The sequence below is a fragment of the Colobus angolensis genome, unplaced genomic scaffold, assembly GCF_000951035.1.
Source record: "Colobus angolensis palliatus isolate OR3802 unplaced genomic scaffold, Cang.pa_1.0 Scaffold447, whole genome shotgun sequence".
Classification (NCBI taxonomy): Eukaryota; Metazoa; Chordata; class Mammalia; order Primates; family Cercopithecidae; genus Colobus; species Colobus angolensis.
This window is the reverse complement of record NW_012117899.1, coordinates 1249884-1273897: the sequence shown is the minus strand read 5'-3', so window position 1 is coordinate 1273897 and position 24014 is coordinate 1249884. Positions and strand designations below refer to the sequence as shown.

Sequence of the window (24014 nt, the reverse complement as noted above, 5' to 3'; positions counted from 1 at the left end):
GGGAGGCCGAGGCGGGTGGATCACCTGAGGTCGGGAGTTCGAGACCAGCCTGGCTAACATGGTGAAACCCCATTTCTACTAAAAATACAAAAAATTAGCCAGACGTGGTGGCGCGCCTGTAATCCTGGTTACTCGGAAGGCTAAGGCAAGAGAATCGCTTCAACCCAGGAAGTGGAGGTTGCAGTGAGCCGAGATTGTGTCATTGCACTCCAGCTTGGGTAACAAGAGTGAAACTCTGTCTAAAAAAAAAAAAAAGAAAAGAAAAAAAAATCTATGGCTACACATTTGAGGACTGTTGGTAACTAGAGGAAATGACTTTTGAAGAAATGGGAATAGGGGAAGAAGAGAGAAACAAGGTTTTGTCCAGGATTCCTGAATAAGGCAAAGTCATCTCTCATGTATTTTCTAAAAATGTACCCTATTCCCCATGATTCTTACTAATAAAATGAATCTGGAAATACAGCTATAAAATGTGCTCTCATTTCAAAAGGAAGATGACGCTTTTCACTTACCATTAGGAAAGTAAAAAGTCACTCATTTTTCTAGTGATCTTGTCCCCCTCTCTCCTTTCTAACTGATGAGCCCAAAGAAACATAGTTAAAATAGGCCAACTGGATAGGGATGAATACAGCTTACTACTAAGGGTCAGAGGAAATTAACTAATACATATGGAGGTTGAATCCACAGTATCTGTTTTCCTTAGGTCATGTATCAAGAGCCAGTGTTAACAAAAGGTGTTCACGGTAACAAAGATATCACTATGGATAAAAAAAAAGTGGTAGCTCAGGACAGTGAGAGCCAAAAAACCCTCAGTTCACACTAAGTGCTCCCAAGTCAAACTATTTCTGAATTGAAAACCAGTATTTAAAATTTCTAGGCCGGGCGTGGTGGCTTATGTCTGTAATCCCTTTGGGAGGCCAAGGTGGGTGGATCACAAGGTAAGGCGTTGAAGACCAGCCTGGCCAAGATGGCAAAACCCCGTCTCTACCAAAAACTACAAAAATTAGCCAGGCGCGGTGAGAGGCGCCTGTAATCCCAGCTACTCGGGAGGCTGAGACAGGAGAATCACTTGAACCCGGGTGGCAGAAGTTGCAGTGAGCTGAGATCACACCACTGCACTCCAGCCTGGGTGACAGAGTGAGACTCCATCTCAAAAAAAAGAATAAATAAAGTAAAATAAAATTTCTAGTGCATGTTTATTTATATATGAAAAAGATAGAAGATTATTTACTAATACAGCAGTTGCTGGTAAACCTAAATTCACGGCTTAGCTGCCATGTGAGGACCTTGGTAAATTCATCTAACTTCTTTTCTTTTCTTTTTTGAGAGAGACTCTCGCTCTGTCATTGAGGCTGGAGTGCAGTGGCACAATCTTGGCTCACTGCAACCTCTGATTCCTGAGCTCAAGTGATCCTCCTGCCTCAGCCTCCTGAGTACTGGGACTACAGGCATGTACCACCACGCCTGGCTAATTTTTATATTTTTTTTTAGAGACAGAGTTTCACCATGTTGGCCAGGCTGGTCCCAAACTCCCGACCTTAGGTGATCCACCTGCCTTGCCTCCCAAAGTGCTGAGATTACAAGTGTGAGCCACTGCACCTGACCATCATCTAACTTCAAAATTTGATAATCTCTAAAATATGTAAAGTCACCCCTCAGAGACTATTACATTAGTGAACAGAACATCTCCAAAGGCATGTAAGATTTTTGGAAAATGGTAAAAAATCCAAGATAATAGTTAATGGATTCCTAGAAAATTCATAACTCTCCATAAAGGAGCACCGGGTAATCAGTCTTATAAACTGTCAAAGACACAAAAGAGCCACAAACTCACCTTACAAACTGATCTCGTCCACCCACTGCAAACTGGTGGGTATTGGCAGGATTCACAAAGATCGTATACAGTCCCACTTTCTTCTCTTTCTCTTTTGTCACCACCAGTTTCCTTTAAGAGTAGAAAAGCACAGAAAATTATATACTCCAAAAGATCCAGATGGCCATGGTAAAGGAGAGCCAAGAGAGTAACATGGCTAATAAGTAACCAAAGAGATTCTCATTTGGAAAGAAAGAAGTGTTGTGTTTTGTCTGTTTGTTTTGTACGTAACAACAGGAAAAAAGCACACACATGTATTATATGGGACTTTGGGGATTGGGGAAAAAAAACCTGTAGTGAAGTCACTTTCTAGTGTTCCTTAAGAAGTATAAACTAAAGGTATATGAATGTACCGCTCCTCAGGAAGCCTCAGTTTAGCTGGACTCCAACACAATAACAGCCAGTCATTAATCAGACAATACTACAGATACTTTCCTACCCTTTATTGATAAATACATCTTATCTTCCCAATCACCTGGGAACAAAGGGAGAAGTGGAAGAATCACAGAAACAGTAGGCTAAAAAAGACCTTAAGGTCAGAGACTATCTCTCAGATTCCATTAAAATGTAACTTAAGGCCAGGTATGGTGGCTCACACCTGTAATCCCAACACTTTGGGAGGCCGAGAAGGGCGGGTCACATGAGGCCAGGAGTTTGAGACCAGCCTGGCCAAGATGGCGAGACCCCACCTCTACTGAAAATACAAAAATTAGCCAGGCGTGGTGGCGTGTGCCTGTAATCCCAGCTACTCAGGAGAATCCCAGCTACTCAGGAGGCTGAGGGAGGAGAATCACTTGAGCCTGGGAGGTGGGGGTTGCAGTGAGCAGAGATCATGCCACTGTACTCCAGCCTGCGCAACGGAGCAAGACTGTCTCAAAAAAAAAAAAAAAAAAAGTCACTTAAAACCCAACTTAAGCCAGGCACTGGCTCATGCCTATAATCCCAGCACTTTGGGAGGAACCCTTGAGGCCAGGAGCTCAAGACCACCCTGGGCAACATAGCAAGACCCCATCTCTATAAAAAAAAATTATAAAAAGCCGGGTGTGGTGGCTCACCCCTGTAATCCCAGCACTTTGGGAAGCCGAGGCGGGTGGATCACGAGGTCAGGGGTTCAAGACCAGCCTGGACAACATGGCAAAACTCCGCCTCTACCAAAAATACAAAAATTAGCCGGGCATGGTGGCATGCACCTGTAATCTCAGCTACTCGGGAGGGTGAGGCAGAAGAACTGCTTGAATCCGGGAGGCAGAGGTTGCAGTGGACAAGATCGTGCCACTGCACTCCAGCCTGAGGGGCAGAGGGAGACACTGTCTCAAAAAAAAAAAAAAAAATTGTTATAAAAAATTAGCCAGTGTAGTGGCATGCACCTATAGTCCCAGCTACTCAGGAGGCTGAGGTGTGAGGATTCCTTGAGCCCAGAAGGTTGAGGCTGCAGTGAGCCGTGGTCTTCCCACTGTACTTCAGCTTAGGTGACACAGTGAGACCCTGTCTCAAAAAGCAAAAAAATAAAAAACCCAGCTTAAAACATGCACACTGAAAACACATTTTTCACTGAAGAAATCCAGAAGAATCTGTCTAAAATAGCCAAAATTTATTCCAGGTTAAGGGTGGCATGATGAATATTCTTCTTAGATCTAAGCATTCGATTAGTCAAATATGACATAATGAAGATTGGTAAATTTACAGGAAAAGAAAAACTTCAAGAAACTATAGGAAGAGGCTTGGCTTTAGCTTTTGTTTTTAAGTCTAAGGTTTTAATTATTTCTGATGCTATGGAAACAGAAAGAAATATAACCATGACAACACGTTTCTTTGTAAAGAAATTATTTTAGCATATTTTCTGCATAGCCAAAGTCATTTCAGCCTAGAACTGTTCTAGGTAAAGTGGAGAGATTTTACTTAATATCTCTGCACCTTTTCATTAAATGAATACAGAGGACCAGGTGCACTGGCTCACGCCTATAATCCCAGCACTTTGGAAGGCTGAGGTGGGCGGATCGTTTGAGCCCAGGAGTTCAAGACTAGCCTACAAAGTGAGCTCCCATCTCTATTTATTTTAAAATTAAAAAAAAAAAAGAGAGACAGGGCACTGAAAATGAATGTCATTAGGGGAAACCTCCATCCCCTAATGGTGTTCCCCACACACCTCAAAAACATAAGGCAGGAAACATGTCAAAAGAATAACAGCTTCAGGGACAAAACTAGCTAAGAGACTGCTCTAATATGAGCTTTAGACAGGGAAAGAGAGTAGGAGCTGATGCTGCTCCTTCCCACAGGACCATCTCATTTCCTCAGCAATTTGAAATTTCAGAAGGACAAGGTCAAACAAACACAAAACTTACCATGTGGAAGCAAAATGAAGAAACTAAGGAATAGATTATGAAGTACTGGCTCCACAGTTATGTAATCCTGACGAAGAGCTCAATCTTTCTATGCCTCAAGTTAATCCCATAAAACAAACATTTCTCCCTCCTGATGGGTAAATGCAGAGTACCCTGAGCTCTGCACGTGACACGCAGAGCTGCTATAAAAATGATTATCATGACAATAGGAAGAAAAAATGTTCACATTAGAGGAAACATGAAACAAATTCACCAAATTTTGCCTTAAAATGAATGAATAAGTATTTCCCAGCAAAAAGGGAAAAATAATTACAGGTGAGACCAAAGGATTTCTTTGAAGAATACCTCAAACTGGCTTGCACTGGCTAAAGGAATATTACACCCACAATTTCAAATCAAACTTTTTTCCTAAGATGTTAGTCAACTTCATTAGCTTTCAGAGACTTGGCTATCATCGTATATATACAAAAGAAAATCTCCCTTATGCCAACTTCACACAAAAATGCCTCTGACAAACAAGATCATGCCACTGCACTCCAGTCTGAGTGACAGAGTGAGACTCCACCCAAAAAAAAAAAAAAAGCCTCTAACATATGCAGATGTTCAGCTTTTCACCCCATTCCAGCCTATAACACTACTTTAACCCTTACAACAAAACTTTAAAGACTCACTGTCTTTACTATTCAAATCTAGATTTGGGTTTCCTTCTACTCTTCATTTTCTCCTTGTTCCCCTCTTTAGATTCTATCCTATCATTGCTTATGTTCAGATTCATGGTTAACTCTCAGCCAGACTTTCTGCCTATATAATTTCATTACAAATTCAATACTCTGCCAAAGTCATTTGCTCTACTCATTACTTGAACCAGATTCAATTCCTGGTGGCAAAAGTGTATATGGGGAGAAAGTTTCCTTCTGAACCTGATCCACAGGATAAGATCTCATTCTGTTTCACAACTCTTTAACACAGCAGATTAAATAAACTTATTATCATTTTTTGCTTTTTTGCCCTTCCCTATGAAAAACTTGCTAATCTTCCATTACCATTACAGAATCGTGGAACTTTAGAACTGGAAATAACAAACATTGTGTAGTTCAAAAGATTAAATGATTTCATCAAAGTTAGATAACTACAAAGCTAGTACTAGAAGGCAGAACACTTGTCATTTAGGCTTGTTTCCTTTCCAGTATAAATCTCCCAACCTTTGTTCTCTTGAAGGTTACATAAACAAGCAGCATATTTTTTCCCCAAGCCTAAAACATTTCCATCTTTTAAGTAGTCGTAGAAATTCTTCTACTATCCCAACAGCTTTTTCTGGACTTATCTCTCCAAAAACAAAAGGCTAGTAATAATCAGTCTTCATATTATATTCCCCAAATTAATTTATATTTTACTTATGTCCTATGTAAATCATTGCCATCCCTTACTCAATACTGGTACTGACCTATAAGATGTTATAATAATCTTTTTTTTTTTTTTTTTTTGGAGACAGTCTCGCTCTGTCACCCAGGCTGGAGTGCAGTGGCATGATCTCAGCTCACTGCAACCTCCACCTCCTGGGCTCGAGCAAGTCTCCTGTCCCAGCCTCCTGAGTAGCTGGGATTACAGCCATGTGCCACCACACACGGCTAATTTTTGTATTTTCAGTAGAGACGAGGTTTTGCCATGTTGGCCAGGCTGGTCTTAAACTCCTGACCTCAAGTGATCCAACCAGCTCAGCCTCCCAAAGTGCTGGGGTTACACGCATGAGCCACTGCACCCAACAAAGATTTGCTGTAATAATTTTTAAGACAAGACAATAAATAAACAATCTAGATATCTATCAATAAGTCATAACTAGTAGTGTGTGAGTTGAGATTTGACCTAGGTCTGCCTGGATCCAAACAAGATGCTGTTTTTTCTATGATATCACCCAGTTAAAAAGGAACAAAATTTACCTATGAGTCTCAGATTCACATACAAATGAACTGTGATAAAACAGAACTCAACTACAGCTACTAATATTTTTGTCCAAAATTTATCATATTTGTATGTTTCTATAAATAACTAAACTTAAAATTTATTAAAATTTAAATTTTAAAATTTATTTCAATTTAAAATTTAAAATTTACAGGACCTATCTCTTTTTTTTTTTTTTTTTTTTTTTTTTTGAGACGGAGTCTCGCTCTGTCACCCAGGCTGGAGTGCAGTGGCCGGATCTCAGCTCACTGCAAGCTCCGCCTCCCGGGTTCATGCCATTCTCCTGCCTCAGCCTCCGGAGTAGCTGGGACTACAGGCGCCCGCCACCTCGCCCGGCTAGATTTTTGTATTTTTTAGTAGAGACGGGGTCTCACCATGTTAGCCAGGATGGTCTTGATCTCCTGACCTCGTGATCCACCCGTCTCGGCCTCCCAAAGTGCTGGGATTACAGGCTTGAGCCACCGCGCCCGGCCTACAGGACCTATCTCTACATGAGTTTGTGGAAGAATGTGCTTTCTGTGGGTAAAATGAATGATATCCGAGTAAATAAAGAGCAAAAGATCATCAAATTATTAAAGACCACATATAATAAGTAAACTGTTTGAGAAATGAAGGTAGACTGAATAGTATTTCACTGCTGAGAAAGAGAGGAAGTAAGGAACTCCCCTTACACTACCTCTTAACCATAGGCACAAAGGTACTATTCTGATGAACCAGAGTTAGACATTACCAAGACATAATGGAATATGTTCAAGGCTAAGAGATACAGTTTCTATAATGATATTACTGCTACACTTACGAAGCTGGGCGGTCTTGTCTCAGGTCAATGGTGAAAACAACTGCATCTTCACCTGCAGATAAGAACGTACAGGGAGAGTCTGGTTCCAGAGCCAACTGAAGAAGAAAAAGGAAAAACATGAGGTTTCTAAATATTAGAATTAGAGGTCATCTAGTTCATTCCTATAACTTTAGGAAGGGCTGCACTTAAAATGTACCAAAAACAGAAATGTCTACCTTTTTGTCATAAAATCCCAGGAAAGGAGATAATTTAAGTCCACTTACTCTTATTCTATGTGAATTATTTATAGCTTTGTTTATTCTATACAAGTCAAAGGACAGGTGATTTGCTATTTCAACTAAGTCCCCAAGAGATATGAACAGAGATAGCAAAGAAAAATATCAGCCATTAGAGTTCATTTCCTTTTTCTCCAGTCAGGGTCTCATTTTGCCACCCAGGCTGAAGTGCAGTGGCATGATCATGGCTTGCTAAAGCCTCAATCTTGTGGGTTTAAGTGATCCTCCCACCTCAGCCTCCCAAATAGCTGGGACTAGAGGCACAAGGCACTATACCTGGCTAATTTTTTCACTTTTTTTTTTCCCACAGATGGGGTCTTGCTATATTGCTCAGGCTGGTCTCAAACTCCTGGCCTCAAGCAGTCCTCCCACCTCAGCCTCCCAAAGTATTAGGATTACAGGCATAAGCTACCATACTCAGCAACAGTTCATTCTCGAAAAAAATCAATTCCATACCCTTAGGTGCAGAGAGAAATGGTGTCCAACTTCATTCCTTACATCTTAGCTCCTTATATCTAAAAATTAGTTATCTAGTGGGTTAAGAGTAGACTTAAGAATCAAAGAAAGAGGTAATTTTCATATATCCTGGGCCGTCTTGGCTAGAAAAGGATACTCCAGGTCCACCTACATTTTTGCTTAGGGTTTCTAAGAAGAGAGTACCAAACTCTACCAAACTCTTTTCATGGCACAAAAGAACACCACCATGCCTACCTTAAAACTGGCAGCTCTTAACTCCTCGCTAGCTGCCACCATGATAATTTGGCCTATATTCCCAGCTTTAAATAGGGCTTCCAGAAACAGTGCTATTTGTGAACTCAGAGTTTGAGCAGGTAAGCTGAAGCTCTCACACATGAAGAATCAACCACTAGCACCTTGAAACTGTCAAAATACCCTAAAAAATCAGAATAAATGTAAAAGGTTTAAAGGGCACAGGAGACCTCAAAGATCTCCAAACCAGCTATGGCTTAGCTTAGGGGCCAAGTACTGTAAGTGCATGATCTAGAGATCTTTCAAATACTTGCCTTCCTAGGAGTTTAGGGTGGCTGCTTTTGCTCCTTTAACTACAAATCTTAGGACTGAAAGAGGTAAGGCATGTGACCACAACAAATGTGACACAATGGGCAGAGATAAGGGAGAACCTTGGCTGAGAACCGCAGAGGATTTGGATTGCACAAATTTGGGAGCAAGGTCTTACTTACCTTGTGGGACGCTCCTTTGTGCTGGGCCACACGTTTTGTATTCTTGCAACACTGTGTAGCAGACAGTTCTGCTACCCGAACCTGCCCATCACGGGCACACATGGCCAGAGTGGAATCACCACTGTTAGGAAGAAACTTGGCCTGGGGTGTTAAGAATGAAAACAAGGACACACAAAAGAAATGAGAGAGGTAAACTTGAGAATGAAAAATACGACGATGACCTCAACTTACCCCCTTTTCTTACATGACAGCTGGAAACTTAGCTTTCCTACTCTTGTACAGCTGGCTAAGCCCAATTTCTTCCAGGAGTTAAAGGGAGAGAAAAAACGTCCTTTGATGTAAGAGAGCATTTCAGTTGGCTCTGGAAGATTGAACTGGCACATAAGAGCTCAGGTGAACTAGGACTGTACCTAGCAGGGTAGAAAAGGAATAGAGGAGGAAAATCTACCTTGATTCAGAAAGCAAATATAAATTTGCCACAAAAAAAAAGGAAAATAGGGGGAATGTCAGGGAAGAAAGGAGAACACCCTTAGGATAAATGGCTGGTACCAATAGAGTAGATGGGGCCAAGGAGTAAAATCTTTACAGAATAATGGAAGTATAAGCTAATATTTATCAAATGTTTTTTTTTTTTTTTTTGAGACGGAGTCTGGCTCTGTGGCCCAGGCTGGAGTGCAGTGGCCGGATCTCAGCTCACTGCAAGCTCCGCCTCCCGGGTTTACGCCATTCTCCTGCCTCAGCCTCCCGAGTAGCTGGGACTACAGGCACCCGCCACGTCGCCCGGCTAGTTTTTTGTATTTTTTAGTAGAGACGGGGTTTCACCGTGTTAGCCAGGATGGTCTCGATCTCCTGACCTCGTGATCCGCCCGTCTCGGCCTCCCAAAGTGCTGGGATTACAGGCTTGAGCCACCGCGCCCGGCCTATCAAATGTTTATTAAGTACCAGCCACAGTTCTAACTGCTTAGCTTTTATTGTTATTTAATCCTCATAACCCAATGTGTTATTAGGTTATAATTTTACAGATAAACTGACGACAAAGGTAAAATAACTTGCCCAACATCACTGAGCTAGTAAGCAGAAGGGCTAGGATTTGAATTCAGGCAGTTTGGTTCAAGAGCCTGTGCTTATACTACACTGCCTCCTACCAGCACACATTTAATAAGCTGCATGCACCCTATCTATAAGGCTTCCAACAGTCCATAATGCTCAAGGAATCTAAGGTTGCCAAGAGTCTTTCAGTGTATTTAGGTCATTATGGGAGCCAAAGTAGGGTCATGTTCCGATACCTAATTCCTAGAACAACTCACTATCAGCTCCTACTCCACGCTGCAGTTCAGATTTCTCTAACTCATGCCTGATTCTCTCGGTTGCTATTATGCTCCCTTGCCTCACCTGGAACACATTACTTTTGTGGCCACTCTCAAAGTCCAGTACTGGCTGCCGCCGCACCCAATCCCACACCACCACCTTCAGGTCATCGCTGCCACTGGCCAGCCAGGTGCCGCGCTGGTTAAAGTGCAGGGTATTGACACAACCAGTGTGGCCCTCAAGCCCATGCTGCAGGCGGAAACGCTGCACAAAGACTCTTGCCCCACAGGCCTCATAGACAAAGCGGGCACTTGAACCCAGCTCCCGCTCCCGAAGGGCAGGGAGGGCTTGCCAGCGAGGTCGGGGTAGAGCTGATGTTTCCGAGGACACCCAGTCCTCTAGGGCCCGCTCATCATCTGATGAGTCCTGGTCACGGTTAGCCCGCTTGCGCTGTACACGGCGCCGAGGCTGCTCTTCTTCCTCCTCTTCTTCCTCCTCTTCCTCTTCCTCTGAGCGGTCATGGACTCGATTTTCATCATTAATAGAGTAATGACCAGTGTCCTCCATGCTGTCAGAGTCCTTATCTTCACCTGAGCTCTCTGTGTCTGTGCCTCGACTTTCTGTGCTGGTGCGGTTGGGGCCACCATCATCCCCAGTCAAACTCAAACTCAGGTCTGAGGCCTCCACTTCAATGCCTGAGGATGTCTCCCTCCCCTCTTCAGCTCCAGACATCTCCTCTGGACTGCTAGACAAGCTTCCTGCATGTTAGTGAGGAATGGGTAGATGAGAGGGAAAAATAAGAAAACAGGATAGTGATGAGAAGGACTTCCCACCTTAGTCTAAGAAATCATCACATCAAAAGACCAAAAATGGAACTTTGGTCAAAGTGTTTTCATTACAAATGATTACAGAGAGTACTCTCTGAGGGGAAATCTTGTAAAGGACAAGAAACTGAAAAGATTAAGATGAAATCCACACATATAAAGTACCTCAACAAAAGCAAAGAATCTCAGGACAATCTAAGATTACATTAAGTTCTCAAGAGGCAAAACATTGGCATATTGTATAACAGTGTGCCTGATACATCTACCATAGGCAATGTTATATTGCATGGGCACTTATTAAGTTATAGCAAATAATTAAACAGAATATAAAAAGAAGAGCCAACTCCAGCCAAGAGCTAGCATAGCCATCTTCTTAGTGAAAGATGGAAACTAGTTATTAAAAATCACTCTGACCTATGGATGTGGAGTCACACCATTTTCTGCTTTAAGCAAGTACTGGGCCAGGTGCAGCGGCTCATGGCTATAATCCATCCCAGCACTCTGGGAGGCCAAGGCGCATGGATCACAAGATCAGGAGATCGAGACCATCCTGGCTAACAGGGTGAAACCTCGTCTCTACAAAAAATACAAAAAATTAGCCAGGTGTCTGTAGTCCCAGCTACTTGGGAGGCTGAGGCAGGAGAATGGCATGAACCCGACAGGCAGAACTTGCAGTGAGCCAAGGTCGCGCCACTGCACTCCAGCCTGGGTGACAAAGCGAGACTCTGTCTCAAAAAAAAAAAAAAGAAAGTACCAGTACACCTCCTGTCACCTAAATCCTAAGTTTCTTCCCCTAAGTCTCTAAAATTCACTAAGAAAGGAAGCTGAAGGGGTAAGTGGGAATCGTGATCATTTGAGTGGGTTCTTGCTCACCTTTTGCTAGTAAATATATTTTTGACTTACTTCCATTAGCTTGAATTTTTTAATACAATTTTTAGTCACATATTTTTAGTCTCTCTATTGAGACAAATTTTTATTAGGAAGCATATATAAAATTGAGAAAAAGCTGGGCAACTATATTGGTGCCTAAAAAGAAAGTTCAGTATATTCTAGGTCTGCTATGCTGGTAGTTAAATAACAAGGTCACTTTCATCGATCTTATCTCCTATAACTACATATTGCATTCTCTTATCTCACACCAGCCAAGTCAATTCCAATGAGCACTTGAGGAATGTTTTAGAGCCAATACAACTACAACTTCCAACCTAAGTCAAGGTGTGAAGAAAAAAAGGGGAGGAAAAAAGATTTTAAATGCTGCTCATGGGCCTCCTTTCCTCAGATGGCTATAAATTTTATCCTGCCAGAAGTAAAAGCTGTCAGAAAAGGCAGACCATCCAGTATGAGCTATTCAACTCCAATACCACACTGATATTTAAGGATTCAAAGGTGGAGTACCTTACTGCCTAGTCATGTGGATTAGAGCAGTAATTTGTGAAGATCTCTGAAGCAATGGAAATCCTTTTCAATGTACTCTTAGGCAAAACCCAATACTGAAAAAAGATCAACAATACAAGTGCTTTGATTCAAGCAGTAACAGAAGGCCAGGAGACATAAACAGTTTTTGCAGGCTGGGCGCAGTGGCTCACGCCTGTAATCCCAATGCTTTGGGAGGCCAAGGCGGGTGGATCACCTGAGGTCAGGAGTTTGACACCAGCCTGGCTAACATGGTGAAACCCCCATTTCTACTAAAAATACAAAAAATTAGCCAGGCGTGGTGGCATGTGCCTGTAATCCCAGCTACTTGGGAGGCTGAGGCAGAAGAATCGCTTGAACCTGGGAGGCGGAGGTTGCAGTGAGCTGAGATTGCACCATTGTACTCCAGCTTGGGTAACAAGAACAAAACTCTGAAAAAAAAAAAAAAGCCTCAACTAAGAGCACAGTATAAAACAACTGGGCTAGGGGCTGGAAGAAAAAGTTACGAAGTACAGAAATTTGAACCCAAGAACCACATGTGCTGAGCCTGTTATATATGCTACGAAAGTTTAGCAGTTACAGTTTCTTGAAATGCAACTGGGCTTGAGCTTGGGAGTGGTGAGCAGGAACTGAAACACACCTAACAGGTCTGTAGAAAAGAAAAAAATAAAGAAAAGAAAAAATAAAACACCAAAACATCTAGTGTTTATTGTTAAAATTATGAGTAACAAATATAGACAACTTTGGAGGCCTTACTACATTAACATAAGGGCCAGAAGGTATCACAAGCTCATCAAGAAGGCCCCAACAGTAAATCACCAAGATCTAGAGTAGGGGTTTGCAAATTTTTTCTGTAAAGGGCCAGACAGTAAAAACTTTTGATCTTTGCAGACCATATGGAGCTCCACCACAACTACTCAACTCCAGTATGTAGAACAAAAGCAACGCATAGACACTACATAAATGAACAGGCATGACTGTATTCCAATAAAACTTTACAAAAACAAGTGGCAGGCTGGATTTGGCCTGCAATTTATAGCTTGCCAATCCCTGACCTAGCTAATGGTCAAGCTCCAAATCAACAGTATACTTTAACTCCTCTAGAACCCTGTGCCTTTCAACTAAACCCAGTGAAAAATATGAAGCACTTTCCTTTACAAAAGATGAATGAATGGCAGTGATAAGAACATATGGAGCAATGTAAAAGCATGTTGAAAATCTCACCTATCCTTCCTCCAATCACATCAACTAAAATTTAGCCTGTTATCCTGACCTTCAAGGTGCTAAGGAATGCTGGACTCTGTACTGCCCAACTATATCCATTTAAAGGCGGCTTCTATTTAAAAGTTGGCTCAGAGGTGAAGCACTGGTTAAATAACCCAGGTGGTAGTTATACTGTATTAGAATTTTTATATTCTGCCTTCAAATCTGCCCTAAAGCCAGTGATTTGACACTTGGCAGCACTGGTCCTGAAAAGAAGGAGGGAAAGGAAGGAAGGAAGGAAGGAAAGAAATGGAAAGAAGGAAGGGGAAGAAAGGGAAGGAAATAAGGAGGGGAAAGATGTCCCACTCGTAGTTGGGTTGTAACTTCATCCCTTAGGAAATCACCTTTTTTTAAAAAAAGATGGGGTCTCGCTATGTTGCCCAGGTTGGTCTCAAACTCCTGGGCTCAAGCAATCTGCCTGCCTCAGCCTCCCAAAGTGCTAAGATTATAGGCATGAGTCACCATGCCCAGCCATGTAATTTCTCTATCAAACTACTACTTACTGTGGAAAGGGGCCTCTCAATGTACTGGGGAAGTGCATCTTCCCTAAAATTCCCTTGTTCCTACCAGCCATGGGATTTTATTTTTTTCCTTTATTAACAGCATTTCCTAGGTTATCCCCATCCTTACAGCTTTATACAACTCCAAACCACTTGACCTCTTAGAAGTAGAGCTCTATTATTGATCTTTTGAAAATGATCAGACAAAATGAGAAGAAGCAAAAGCACAATATAGTCCAAGGTGTTTCCTGTGTAGTTTCATATACTCAGAACAATACAGGAAAGTTTCCCTCCCTCCACTAAAATCCAGGCCTCCACTCTATGTTGCAGGGAGGAGGAGAACCTCAGTTGATAGTAAAAATGGCTTCACCTTCATTTTGGCCCCTTACCATTAGCTAAGTCTGTTCTGCCATCTGTGTTGCTCCCTTTGCTGGACATCTTGAATGATGTTTGCTGTACCCAGCCTAGGTTTGGGAGAGGAAGAAACCAAAACAATTAAGAAACCACCTGGGAAAGAAGACAATAGGGACAAGTTTAACAATGTACAAGTTTTATCATTTTTATAAAAATGATTTGTGTATGCATGCTTAACAGGGCTTCTCAGCTTGTGAAAAGCACACCAGAAATTTTTTCTTCCCTATGTTTAAATTCCATATAATGACATATTTTTAGGGAGGTCAAGTGCCATCTCTTTACTTCACTCACTGAGTAACTGGCAGTGATTTTTCAGATGATAAAGTGGGAACTAAAAATCTGGAACAGCAGGCGCATATCAAATGACAGGTACTGTAAGCCAAGAGTCTCAACTCAATACATAAAGCTAACTTCAGCACTGCCCCCTAAGCAAGAATCTCCCCACGTAAATAAGTGACATATGTATCCTCAAACTCTGTACAACACTTGTTTTCACAACATAAAGAGGTGAGTCAGATTCTGAATATCATTTTACACACAAATCAATAGATAGAAGAAATCAAGCTCTTGGGGGAAGAGATTGCGCTTTCTCTATTCACTCAGATGACTAACTTCAAACTTATTATTTCTTTTTTTTTTTTTCTGAGACAGAGTCTCACTCTGTCACCCAGGCTGGAGTGCAGTGGTACGATCTCGGTTCACTGCAAGCTCCGCCTCCCAGGTTCACACCATTCTCCTGCCTCAGCCTCCCGAGTAGCTGGGAGTACAGGCACCCGTCACCACGCCTGGCTAATTTTTTGTATTTTTAGTAGAGATGGGGTTTCACTGTGTTAGGCAGGATGGTCTCGATCTCCTGACCTTGTGATCTGCCCGCCTCGGCCTCCCAAAGTTCTGGGATTACAGGTGTGAGCCACCACGCCCGGCCCAACTAACTTCAAACTTATTAAAGGCACAGATACTAAGGATTATAGATCTGAAACTAGAAATCAGGAGCACCCTATCCCTAGGAAAGAACCTTAAGTTGTTTTGTTTCTCTTAGGACTAACAGTCAGAGTCTCTAAGCACAAAGACAAAGGTGAGGAAGAAAAGGGCAACATTTCCATTAAACCATCTCATCCCATTTCATATAATAATGGCAAACGTTGTTTCACCTAACAGCACCAGCTTTCACCACACTCGTCTTTCTTAACAAGGAATCAGGGTATCTAACTCATTTCCTTTTATGCCACTATAAAACATTCATATTTTTTTCAGAGCCTCACTGCCACCTCCAGTAAATTCCAAAGAGCAAAGAATAATATTATTCAGATCAGAATTTTGTTAAGCCCTTTCAATGACTTGGACAAAAGGCACTGGTAAAAGACAAAGTATAATTATGACCCCAGTCCTTGTACCCAGGCACATTGGCCTCTAATCTTTCAACAGTCCTTTCATTCCCACAACAATTATTCCAGAAGCAGCCTCATCCTTATCCTTTTCCCTGCTACCCTCTACAGAAATCTAAGCTGCTTCATGAAAAGTATCCTCTGTCAAGAGACAGCGGCCCAAAGATTGTTCATAATAGGTCAAGGTGGGAACAGAAATACTGCAAGAGTGGGGCTGAAGCCGACTGAATTTCAGGAAAGGACACCTGGAAGGGTGATGATGAAAGACAATGCCAACAAAAAACAGATATGTGAAGCAACATAAAGAAAAATAGTGAGGAGCTGTTTGCAATGCATTTTGTTTTTGAGGCAGACAGTTTTGTATAGCATTCCTCACACAGCATTTGTTTTTCCCTCTCAATAGTCCTGTTTATATTCTTTAGCATAGGAGCCTATCTTCTCCATCTAGAGTTTAAAAGTATATTAATTCCTACCAAGTGGGGAAAATGCACTACTTTGTTAAGATTAATCCCAGCACTTTGGGAGGCCGAGGAGGGCGGATCACCTGAGGTCAGGAGTTCCAGACGAGCCTGACCAACATGGATAAACTCCATCTCTATCAAAAATACAAAATTAGCCAGGCGTGGTGGCACATGCCTGTAATCCCGGCTACTAGGGAGGGTGAGGCAAGAGAATCGCTTGAACCTGGGAGGCGGAGGTTGCAGTGAGCCGAGATTGCGCCATTGCACTCCAGCCTGGGCAACAAGAGCAAAACTCCATCTCAAAAAAAAACAAAATAAACAAACAAAAAAACCCATTAAAAACAAAGGTAGGCCGGGCGCGGTGGCTCAAGCCTGTAATCCCAGAACTTTGGGAGGCCGAGACGGGCGGATCACGAGGTCAGGAGATCGAGACCATCCTGGCTAACACGGTGAAACCCCGTCTCTACTAAAAATACAAAAACTAGCCGGGCGAGGTGGTGGGCGCCTGTAGTCCCAGCTACTCCGGAGGCTGAGACAGGAGAATGGCCTAAACCCGGGAGGCGGAGCTTGCAGTGAGCTGAGATCCAGCCACTGCACTCCAGTCCGGGCGACAGAGCGAGACTCCGCCTCAAAAAAAAAAAAAAACAAAACAAAACAAAAAAAAACAAAGGTAATACGCAGACCTGTGTAACACGAAGAACAGATTTGCTGTTTTCCCACCTCCATAATCAAAACTCTTTACCATACGTTTCACCCCACCATTATCCACCCCCAGAGAATTAAAAAGCAGCTCCAGAGAACCTCTCTTAAAACCAAGTATCAACTCCCACAGGAGTCCAGACTGCCTGAACTTTTGACTCATAATTGCTCTAGAAAATACATGTGCACAGATGATAAAGGTAAGTAGAATTAAATGTCAAAATTTCTGCAGAAGGTTACTCTAGAGCAATGGTCTCCAAACTTTGATTATGAACCTCTATTAGTGAAAACTTTGAGCATGAACCTGATGTTCAAAGGTGTGGCATGCACCTGTAATCACAGCTACTCAGAAGGCTGAGGAAGGACTGCTTGAGCTCAGGAATTCAAGACCAGCCTGGGCAGAACTGTGAGACCCCTGTCTCAATCAATTAATCAAGGAAGCAGAGATGCTGTGCCCTAGGTGTCAGGTATAGGGGCCACTGAAAAATCTTTTCCAGCCAGGCACGGCAGCTCATGTCTGTAATCCTAGCACATTGGGAGGTCAAGGCAGGAATTGGTGACCAGCCTGGGCAACATAAGAAGACCCCCGTTGCTACAAAAAAGAAAAAAATCAGTCAGGCATATGCCTGTAGTCTCAGCTACTCGGGGCGGGGCTGAGGTGGAAGGATCACATGAGCCACATAAGTTGAGGCTGCAGTGAGCTGTGATTACACGACGTCTCTCCAGCCTGGACAACACAGCAAGACGCAGTCTCCAAAACATTAAAAAATAAAAAATATTTTCCATCACCAAAGAATACAGTTTTAGCTTTATAAACTGAGGTCTGCAGAGGACATATTTGACCCAAATCCAAACTATCTTCTTCACTTTTCACTATATTTCCAACAAATCCATTATTTTTACTTTGATCAACTTTCACGTAAAATCTAGTCCAAAGCTAATCTCACTGAGGCTGGAAAAGCTGATGAGCTCACTGTCCCAGGTAGTTGGAGGAGTTTAATTAGATTAGCTCCACTGCTCATATTCTAAAAATAACCATAACCCCTGCCAAACTGAAGGTTAAAGAGTAACCCATTGGAGGGTGAGGAAAAAAGGCCCAGATGCCATTTTAATTTCACTAAGAAATTCCAGTGACCTAGATTTTTCTTGTCTTAATAAGAATAAAGCCTTAAATTTTTAACCAATTACATGACAAAATATTAACTAAAAACCAGGCAGAAAGACTTTAATACGCTGGATAAGAGTACTTTGTAAAACAGATACCAAGTGTCTCTTGTTTAAAACTACTGGGGCTGCTCTTTTCCCCTAATATGATGAAAGATCTGTATAAGAAAGAGACTACGTATCCCGTGTCTGGAGTATCCTCTTATCCAAAATGCTTGGGGCCAGAAGTGTTTCAAATTTTTGAATATCTGCAGTATACCAGTTGAGCATCCCAAATTAGAAAATTCAAAATCCAAAATGCTTCAACGAGTATTTCCTTTGAGCATCAAGTTGGCAATCAAAAAGTGTGGCACATATACACCATGGAATACTATGCAGCCAATAAAAAAGGATGAGTTCGTGTCCTTTGTAGGGACATGGATGCAGCTGGAAACCATCATTCTCAGCAAACTATTGCAAGAACAGAAAACCAAACACCGCATGTTCTCACTCACAGGTGGGAATTGAACAGTGAGATCACTTGGACACAGGAACGGGAACATCACACACCAGGGCCTAGTGTGGGGAGGGGGGAGTGGGGAGGGATTGCATTAGGAGATACACCTAATGTAAATGATGAGTTAATGGGTGCAGCACACCAACATGGCACATGTATACATATGTAACAAACCTGCACGTTGTGTACATGTACCCTAGAATTTAAAGTATATAAAAAAAAAGTTTCAGATTTCAAGCATTTGAGATTTCAGATTTTTTAATCTGGGATGCTCAACTTGTACCAGAATAACTGAACATTCAACTGCCAAAAGAAAAAGAAAACCTCAATCCATACACTGTTCAATATACAAAAGCTAACTCAAAATGAATCACAGATCTAAATATAACTTAAAACAATACAACTTCCAAAAGAAAACAAAGAAAATAATCTCTGTGACCTTGGGTTAGGCAACAATTTCTTAGGATAGGACACAAAAAGCATATACAAAAAAAATTAATCATTTGGATTTATCAAAATTAAAATCTCACTGGGCGCAATGGCTCAGGCCTGTAATCCCAGCACTTTGGGAGGCCAAGGCGGGCGGATCACCTGAGGTCAAGAGTTCAAGGCTAGCCTGACCAACATGGTAAAACCCCATTTCTATTAAAATACAAAATTAGCTGGAGTGGTGGCACATGCTTGTAGTCCCAGCTACTCGGGAGGCTGAGGCAGGAGAATTGCTTGAACCTGGGAGGCAGAGATTGCAAGTGAGCCAAGATCGCACCATTGCACTCCAGCCTGGGCAACAGAGAGAGACTCCATCTCAAAAACAAACAAAAGAAAGTACTGTAAATAATAATCCCTCGAAAATATCCTCAACATTATTAATAATTAAGAAAATCCATCCTGGCTAACCCGGTGAAACCCTGTCTCTACTAAAAAATAAAAAAAATTAGCCGGGCAAGGTGGCGGGCATCTGTAGTCCCAGCTACTCGGGAGGCTGAGGCAGGAAAATGGCGTAAACCCGGGAGGCGGAGCTTGCAGTGAGCTGAGATCCAGCCACTGCACTCCAGCCTGGGCGACACAGTGAGACTCCGTCTCAAAAAAAAAAAAAAAAAAAATTAAGAAAATATAAATTAAAACCATAATGAGAATCCACTAAACACCTTAGAATGGTCAAAAATTGTTTAAATAACAAAAATTTACTTTATTATGTACTAACAAGAACTAGCACAACTCTTATACAGTTACTAGATATGCAAAAGAGTATAGTCATTTTGAAAAAAGCAATTTGGCAGTTTCTTATGAAGTTAAATACACACTTATCATACAACTCAGGAATCCCAATTCAGCTTCAGAAATTTATATAGGAAAAAAGAGGTTCAGATCTGTTAAACCAGCAATTTGGGAGGCTGAGGCAGGAGGACAGCTTGAGTTCAGGAATTGAAGACCAGCCTGGGTAACACAGCAATACTCCATCTTTAAAAATAAATAAATAAAACAAATAAGAATGAAAATGTATGTCCACAAAATTAAAAATATCCTGTAGGTGAATGTTCTAATAGTTTTACTTAAATTCATCAAAAAAGTGGAAACAAATGTTCTTCAGCTGGGTCATGGATGGACAAATTGTGGTAGGTCCACACAATGGGATACTACTGAGCAATAAAAAGGAATGAACTACTTACTGATACAAGCAACAACATGGATAGATCACAAGTATGTTATGGTAAGTGCAATAATTCAGACTCAAACAGCTATACAATATATGATTCCACTTATAGTACCTTCTGGAAAAGATAAAACTATAGGAATAGAGAGATCAGGGACTGCTAGGGCTTGCGGGTAGGGGAATGAAACTGACTGCAAAAGGGCATGAGAAAATTTTTTGGAATGATGGAAATGTTCTATGCCCCAATCATGTTGGTGTTACATAACTATGCCTTTGTCAGAATTAAAAGAATAGGCCAACTTAAAAAAGGATAAATTTTACTGTATATAAATTATACTTTAATAAATGTGGCCTAAAAAGAGAGAATGCAGGCTGGCGCGGTGGCTCACGCCTGTAATCTCAGAATTTTGGGAGGCCAAGGGGGGCGGATCACCTGAGGTCAGGAGTTCGAGACCAGCCTGACCAACACGGAGAAACCCCATCTCTACTAAAAGTACAAAAAAATTAGCCGAGCGTGGTAGCGCATGCCTGTAATCCCAGCTACTCGGGAGGCTGAGGCAGGAGAATTGCTTGAACCCGGAAGGTGGAGGTTGCGATGAGCCGAGATCGAGCCACTGCACTCCAGCCTGGGCAACAAGAGAGAAACTCTGTCTCAAAAAAAAGAGAGAGGGCCGGGCGCGGTGGCTCAAGCCTGTAATCCCAGCACTTTGGGAGGCCGAGACGGGCGGATCACGAGGTCAGGAGATCGAGGCCATCCTGGCTAACACAGTGAAACCCCGTCTCTACTAAAAAATACAAAAAACTAGCCGGGCGAGGTGGCGGGCGCCTGTAGTCCCAGCTACTCGGGAGGCTGAGGCAGGAGAATGGCGTAAACCCGGGAGGCAGAGCTTGCAGTGAGCTGAGGTCCGGGCACTGCACTCCAGCCTGGGCGAGAGAGCGAGACTCTGTCTCAAAAAAAAAAGAGAGAGAGAGGATGAGAGAAGAGTGATGGGGGAAAAATAATGCAAATTGTTAAATGACATAATACCATTAAAAACACTAAATTCTCAAGGCTGTGATTAATAGAAGTTGACTAAAATGGTCAATATGTCACAGCAAATGAGAGCATAATGTCCAGACTTCTCACTTGAAAATGAAAGTGCTGAAACGATTTTTGCTGCAACCAAGACTGCCTATGTGATTTCTCAGCGACCACATTAATGGCAAGATGAATCCTAAATACATAAAAAGTCTACAACCCTATTGTCTTGGTGATAACTAAGAAGAGCAGAAATTTAAGTAGCTCAAAGTTGTTCTTGTGGTTGTACTATTAATTTGTATGTTTATGCTCTTTATTTTTTTTAATTTCTCTGAAGTTCATTTTAAATCCTTTGGTGTCTAGGGTCTATGAACACTGGTCTGACAACTACCTTACCTTGAGCCCTATCAAACACCAACATCTAAATATTATTATTGTCCTTGATCCCTTTACTAAGACCTGAACTCAGTCTGTCAAATCTCATGGTTTATATAATCCCAGCATTCTCTCAAACCAGTGCCTGTCTCATTCTGCTACTCAAGTACCCAACCCTCCTACATAAACATCCATATTTAAATGAGACAAGGTTTTAGAATTTCCTCTGAAACTAGAAGGTGATGAGAAAATACTTCAATTATTATTAAGACAGAGAGCCACAGAGTCCCAAGTTTCTCTCAGGAGGACAGATGTCCCTTACCACTCATAAATGAACAGCTGTTCAGGGTTGATCTCCATCCAAAGTACAAATTTGCTTTTCTAGGTCCCACAGTCCATCTGGTATCAACTAGTTCTACTTTCTCCACCTCCAATTTTTGTTTCCAAGATGAAATGGCTCATTTTAACTTCATTTTACTTTTCTTAATATTTCTCCTTCACAAGAAACACTTACTTCTCCAAGCCTACTTTCCTGACTTAGAATAGTGGTTTTGCAGATTTTTTTTTTTTTTTTAAGACAGGGTCTCACTGTTGTCCAGACTGGAATGCAGTAACGGGATCTCAGCTCACTGAAGCCTCGACCTCCCAGGCTCAAGTGATGCTCCCACCTCAGCCCCTTCAGTAGGTGGGACTACAGGTGCACACCGCCATGCTCAGCTAAATTTTTTGTATTTTTTTGTAGAGATGGCGGTGGGGGACATGTTGCCCAGGCTGGTCTCGAATTCCTGGACTCAAGTGATCCACCTTCCTTGGCCTCCCAAAAAGCTGAGATTACAGGCATGAGCCACCGCACCTGGCCGGATAGTGTTTATCAATCAGAGAACCTCAGGCACTGAAACTCAAAGGATGACCCCAAAGAGGCTGAAACTCATTATATAAAGCATGTTTATTATAGGCAGGACTTTAGTTCTGGGCTATTTTCTAATAAGTACTTGGAGGGGTTGAACATACGACTGTCTCCTCTGGTAGGCTGGACAGATGAGCAGAAAGAAACTGAATGTTTCTGGAACAGGAAAATTAATCTCTATTCTTACTGTGCTGAAGATTTGACAGTACAAACAACCCAACTGCAGAGAGGCTCTAGCACGTACACTCTAGCTGGGAGTCTAGGCTACTCATTTTTATCCAAATTACAAGCCTCTGGCACCACCCAGTGGCCTATCTGTAAGCAACCATGCTGTTACACAACAGCATTAGTACCAGGCAATACAGAAGCTACAAATATAAACAAGGCAGTCACAATCCCTTTTGTAGCCAATTAATCAATTAGGGAAAATGAGTATATAATCATGATATAAGAGATTTAAGTGTCAGTATCTTTTTTAAAAAAGATAAATAGAATGCTGTTGTGGTTGAACAGAGGAAAAGATTATATTTAGTTTCGGGGAGAAAGGAAATGCTTCTATGGAAAATTAGGTTTTAAGAGGGGCCTTAAAAGACAGGCAGGATTTCAATGGGTACAGTTGAGAAAGACATTCCACAGGACCAGAGCGAGAAAAGACATGGAGGTTAAAAATCTGACATGGTCAAGAAACATATACGGGTAGTCTAGTTTGGCTAGCTGGTAAGGTATAGTTGGTAAGTTAAGAGGTATAATAAAAGCTTTGTTGTTGGGGGGGTGGTGTCAGGCATCAGGGAAATTATTTTGTCAAAGATAATAAGATGGACTAAAACGAAGGAAAACGAAAGAGAAACAAGTTTAAAAGCTATTATAGTTGCCAAGATAAGAAGTAATGAGGGGCTGTCTTGAGTGGACTGCAAAGGGAATTAAAAAGGGATCAACATGAGAATGGTTGTAAAGGGAGGTAAGGTTTAGCTCAATAAGCAGTTACAAAGCTGATCAAAAAAGACAAGTTCTTAGTCTGGTGCCCAGAGGATATCAAGTGACACAAATGAGATGCTGGTAGGTGGGATAAGAGATTATTCTGAATATATTTAAAATCCAAGCTGACATGTTAGGAAAGTAGTGACAAACAAATTTAAGTTTGGAACTTAAATAAAGCAGGGCCAGAGATACAGACTTGTGAGTTATCTGTACAGAGAAACTTCAAAAGCAAACACCTTATAAATCATACCTCAAACAATTAGGCACCTAAGAAGGCTCTGGGAGAGGAAGTTCAAGGGAAGAATCTTCAGGAATACCTACTCTTAGAGAAGAGAAAGGAGAGCAGAGAGAAAAATTGAGAAGAACGAATGATAAAAATTAAATCTCTGGAAGTCAAGAGTAAAAAGGTTTCAAGGTGGCCGGGCGCTGTGGCTCATGCCTGTAATCCCAGCACTTTGGGAGGCTGAGGCGGGCGGATCACGAGGTCAGGAAATCAAGACCATCCTGGCTAATATGGTGAAATCCCATCTCTATTAAAAATACAAAAAATTAGCCAGGTGCTGTGGCGGGTGCCTGTAGTCCCAGCTACTTGGGAGGCTGAGGCAGAAAAATGGCATGAACCTGGGAGGCGGAGCTTGCAATGAGCTGAGATCACACCACTGCACTCCAGCCTGGGCGACAGAGCAAGACTCTGTCTCAAAAAAAAAA

General features: G+C 41.9%; 1 protein-coding gene across 4 annotated transcripts in view; it reads right to left on the bottom strand.

Annotated features, from left to right (window-relative positions):
- The window catches only part of DCAF8 (DDB1 and CUL4 associated factor 8), a 48637-nt gene that overhangs the window by 14761 nt on the left and 9862 nt on the right, over positions 1–24014 (bottom strand). For all 4 annotated transcript variants that reach the window (XM_011957646.1, XM_011957645.1, XM_011957647.1 and 1 more), the window contains 5 exons: positions 14145–14219; positions 9840–10513; positions 8448–8588; positions 6974–7068; positions 1835–1945 (listed from right to left, as the gene is read on the bottom strand). In XM_011957646.1, coding sequence (XP_011813036.1) covers positions 1835–1945; positions 6974–7068; positions 8448–8588; positions 9840–10513; positions 14145–14193 — 1070 coding nt within the window. In that variant the 5' untranslated portion in view covers positions 14194–14219. The remainder of the gene's footprint in view (positions 1–1834; positions 1946–6973; positions 7069–8447; positions 8589–9839; positions 10514–14144; positions 14220–24014) is intronic.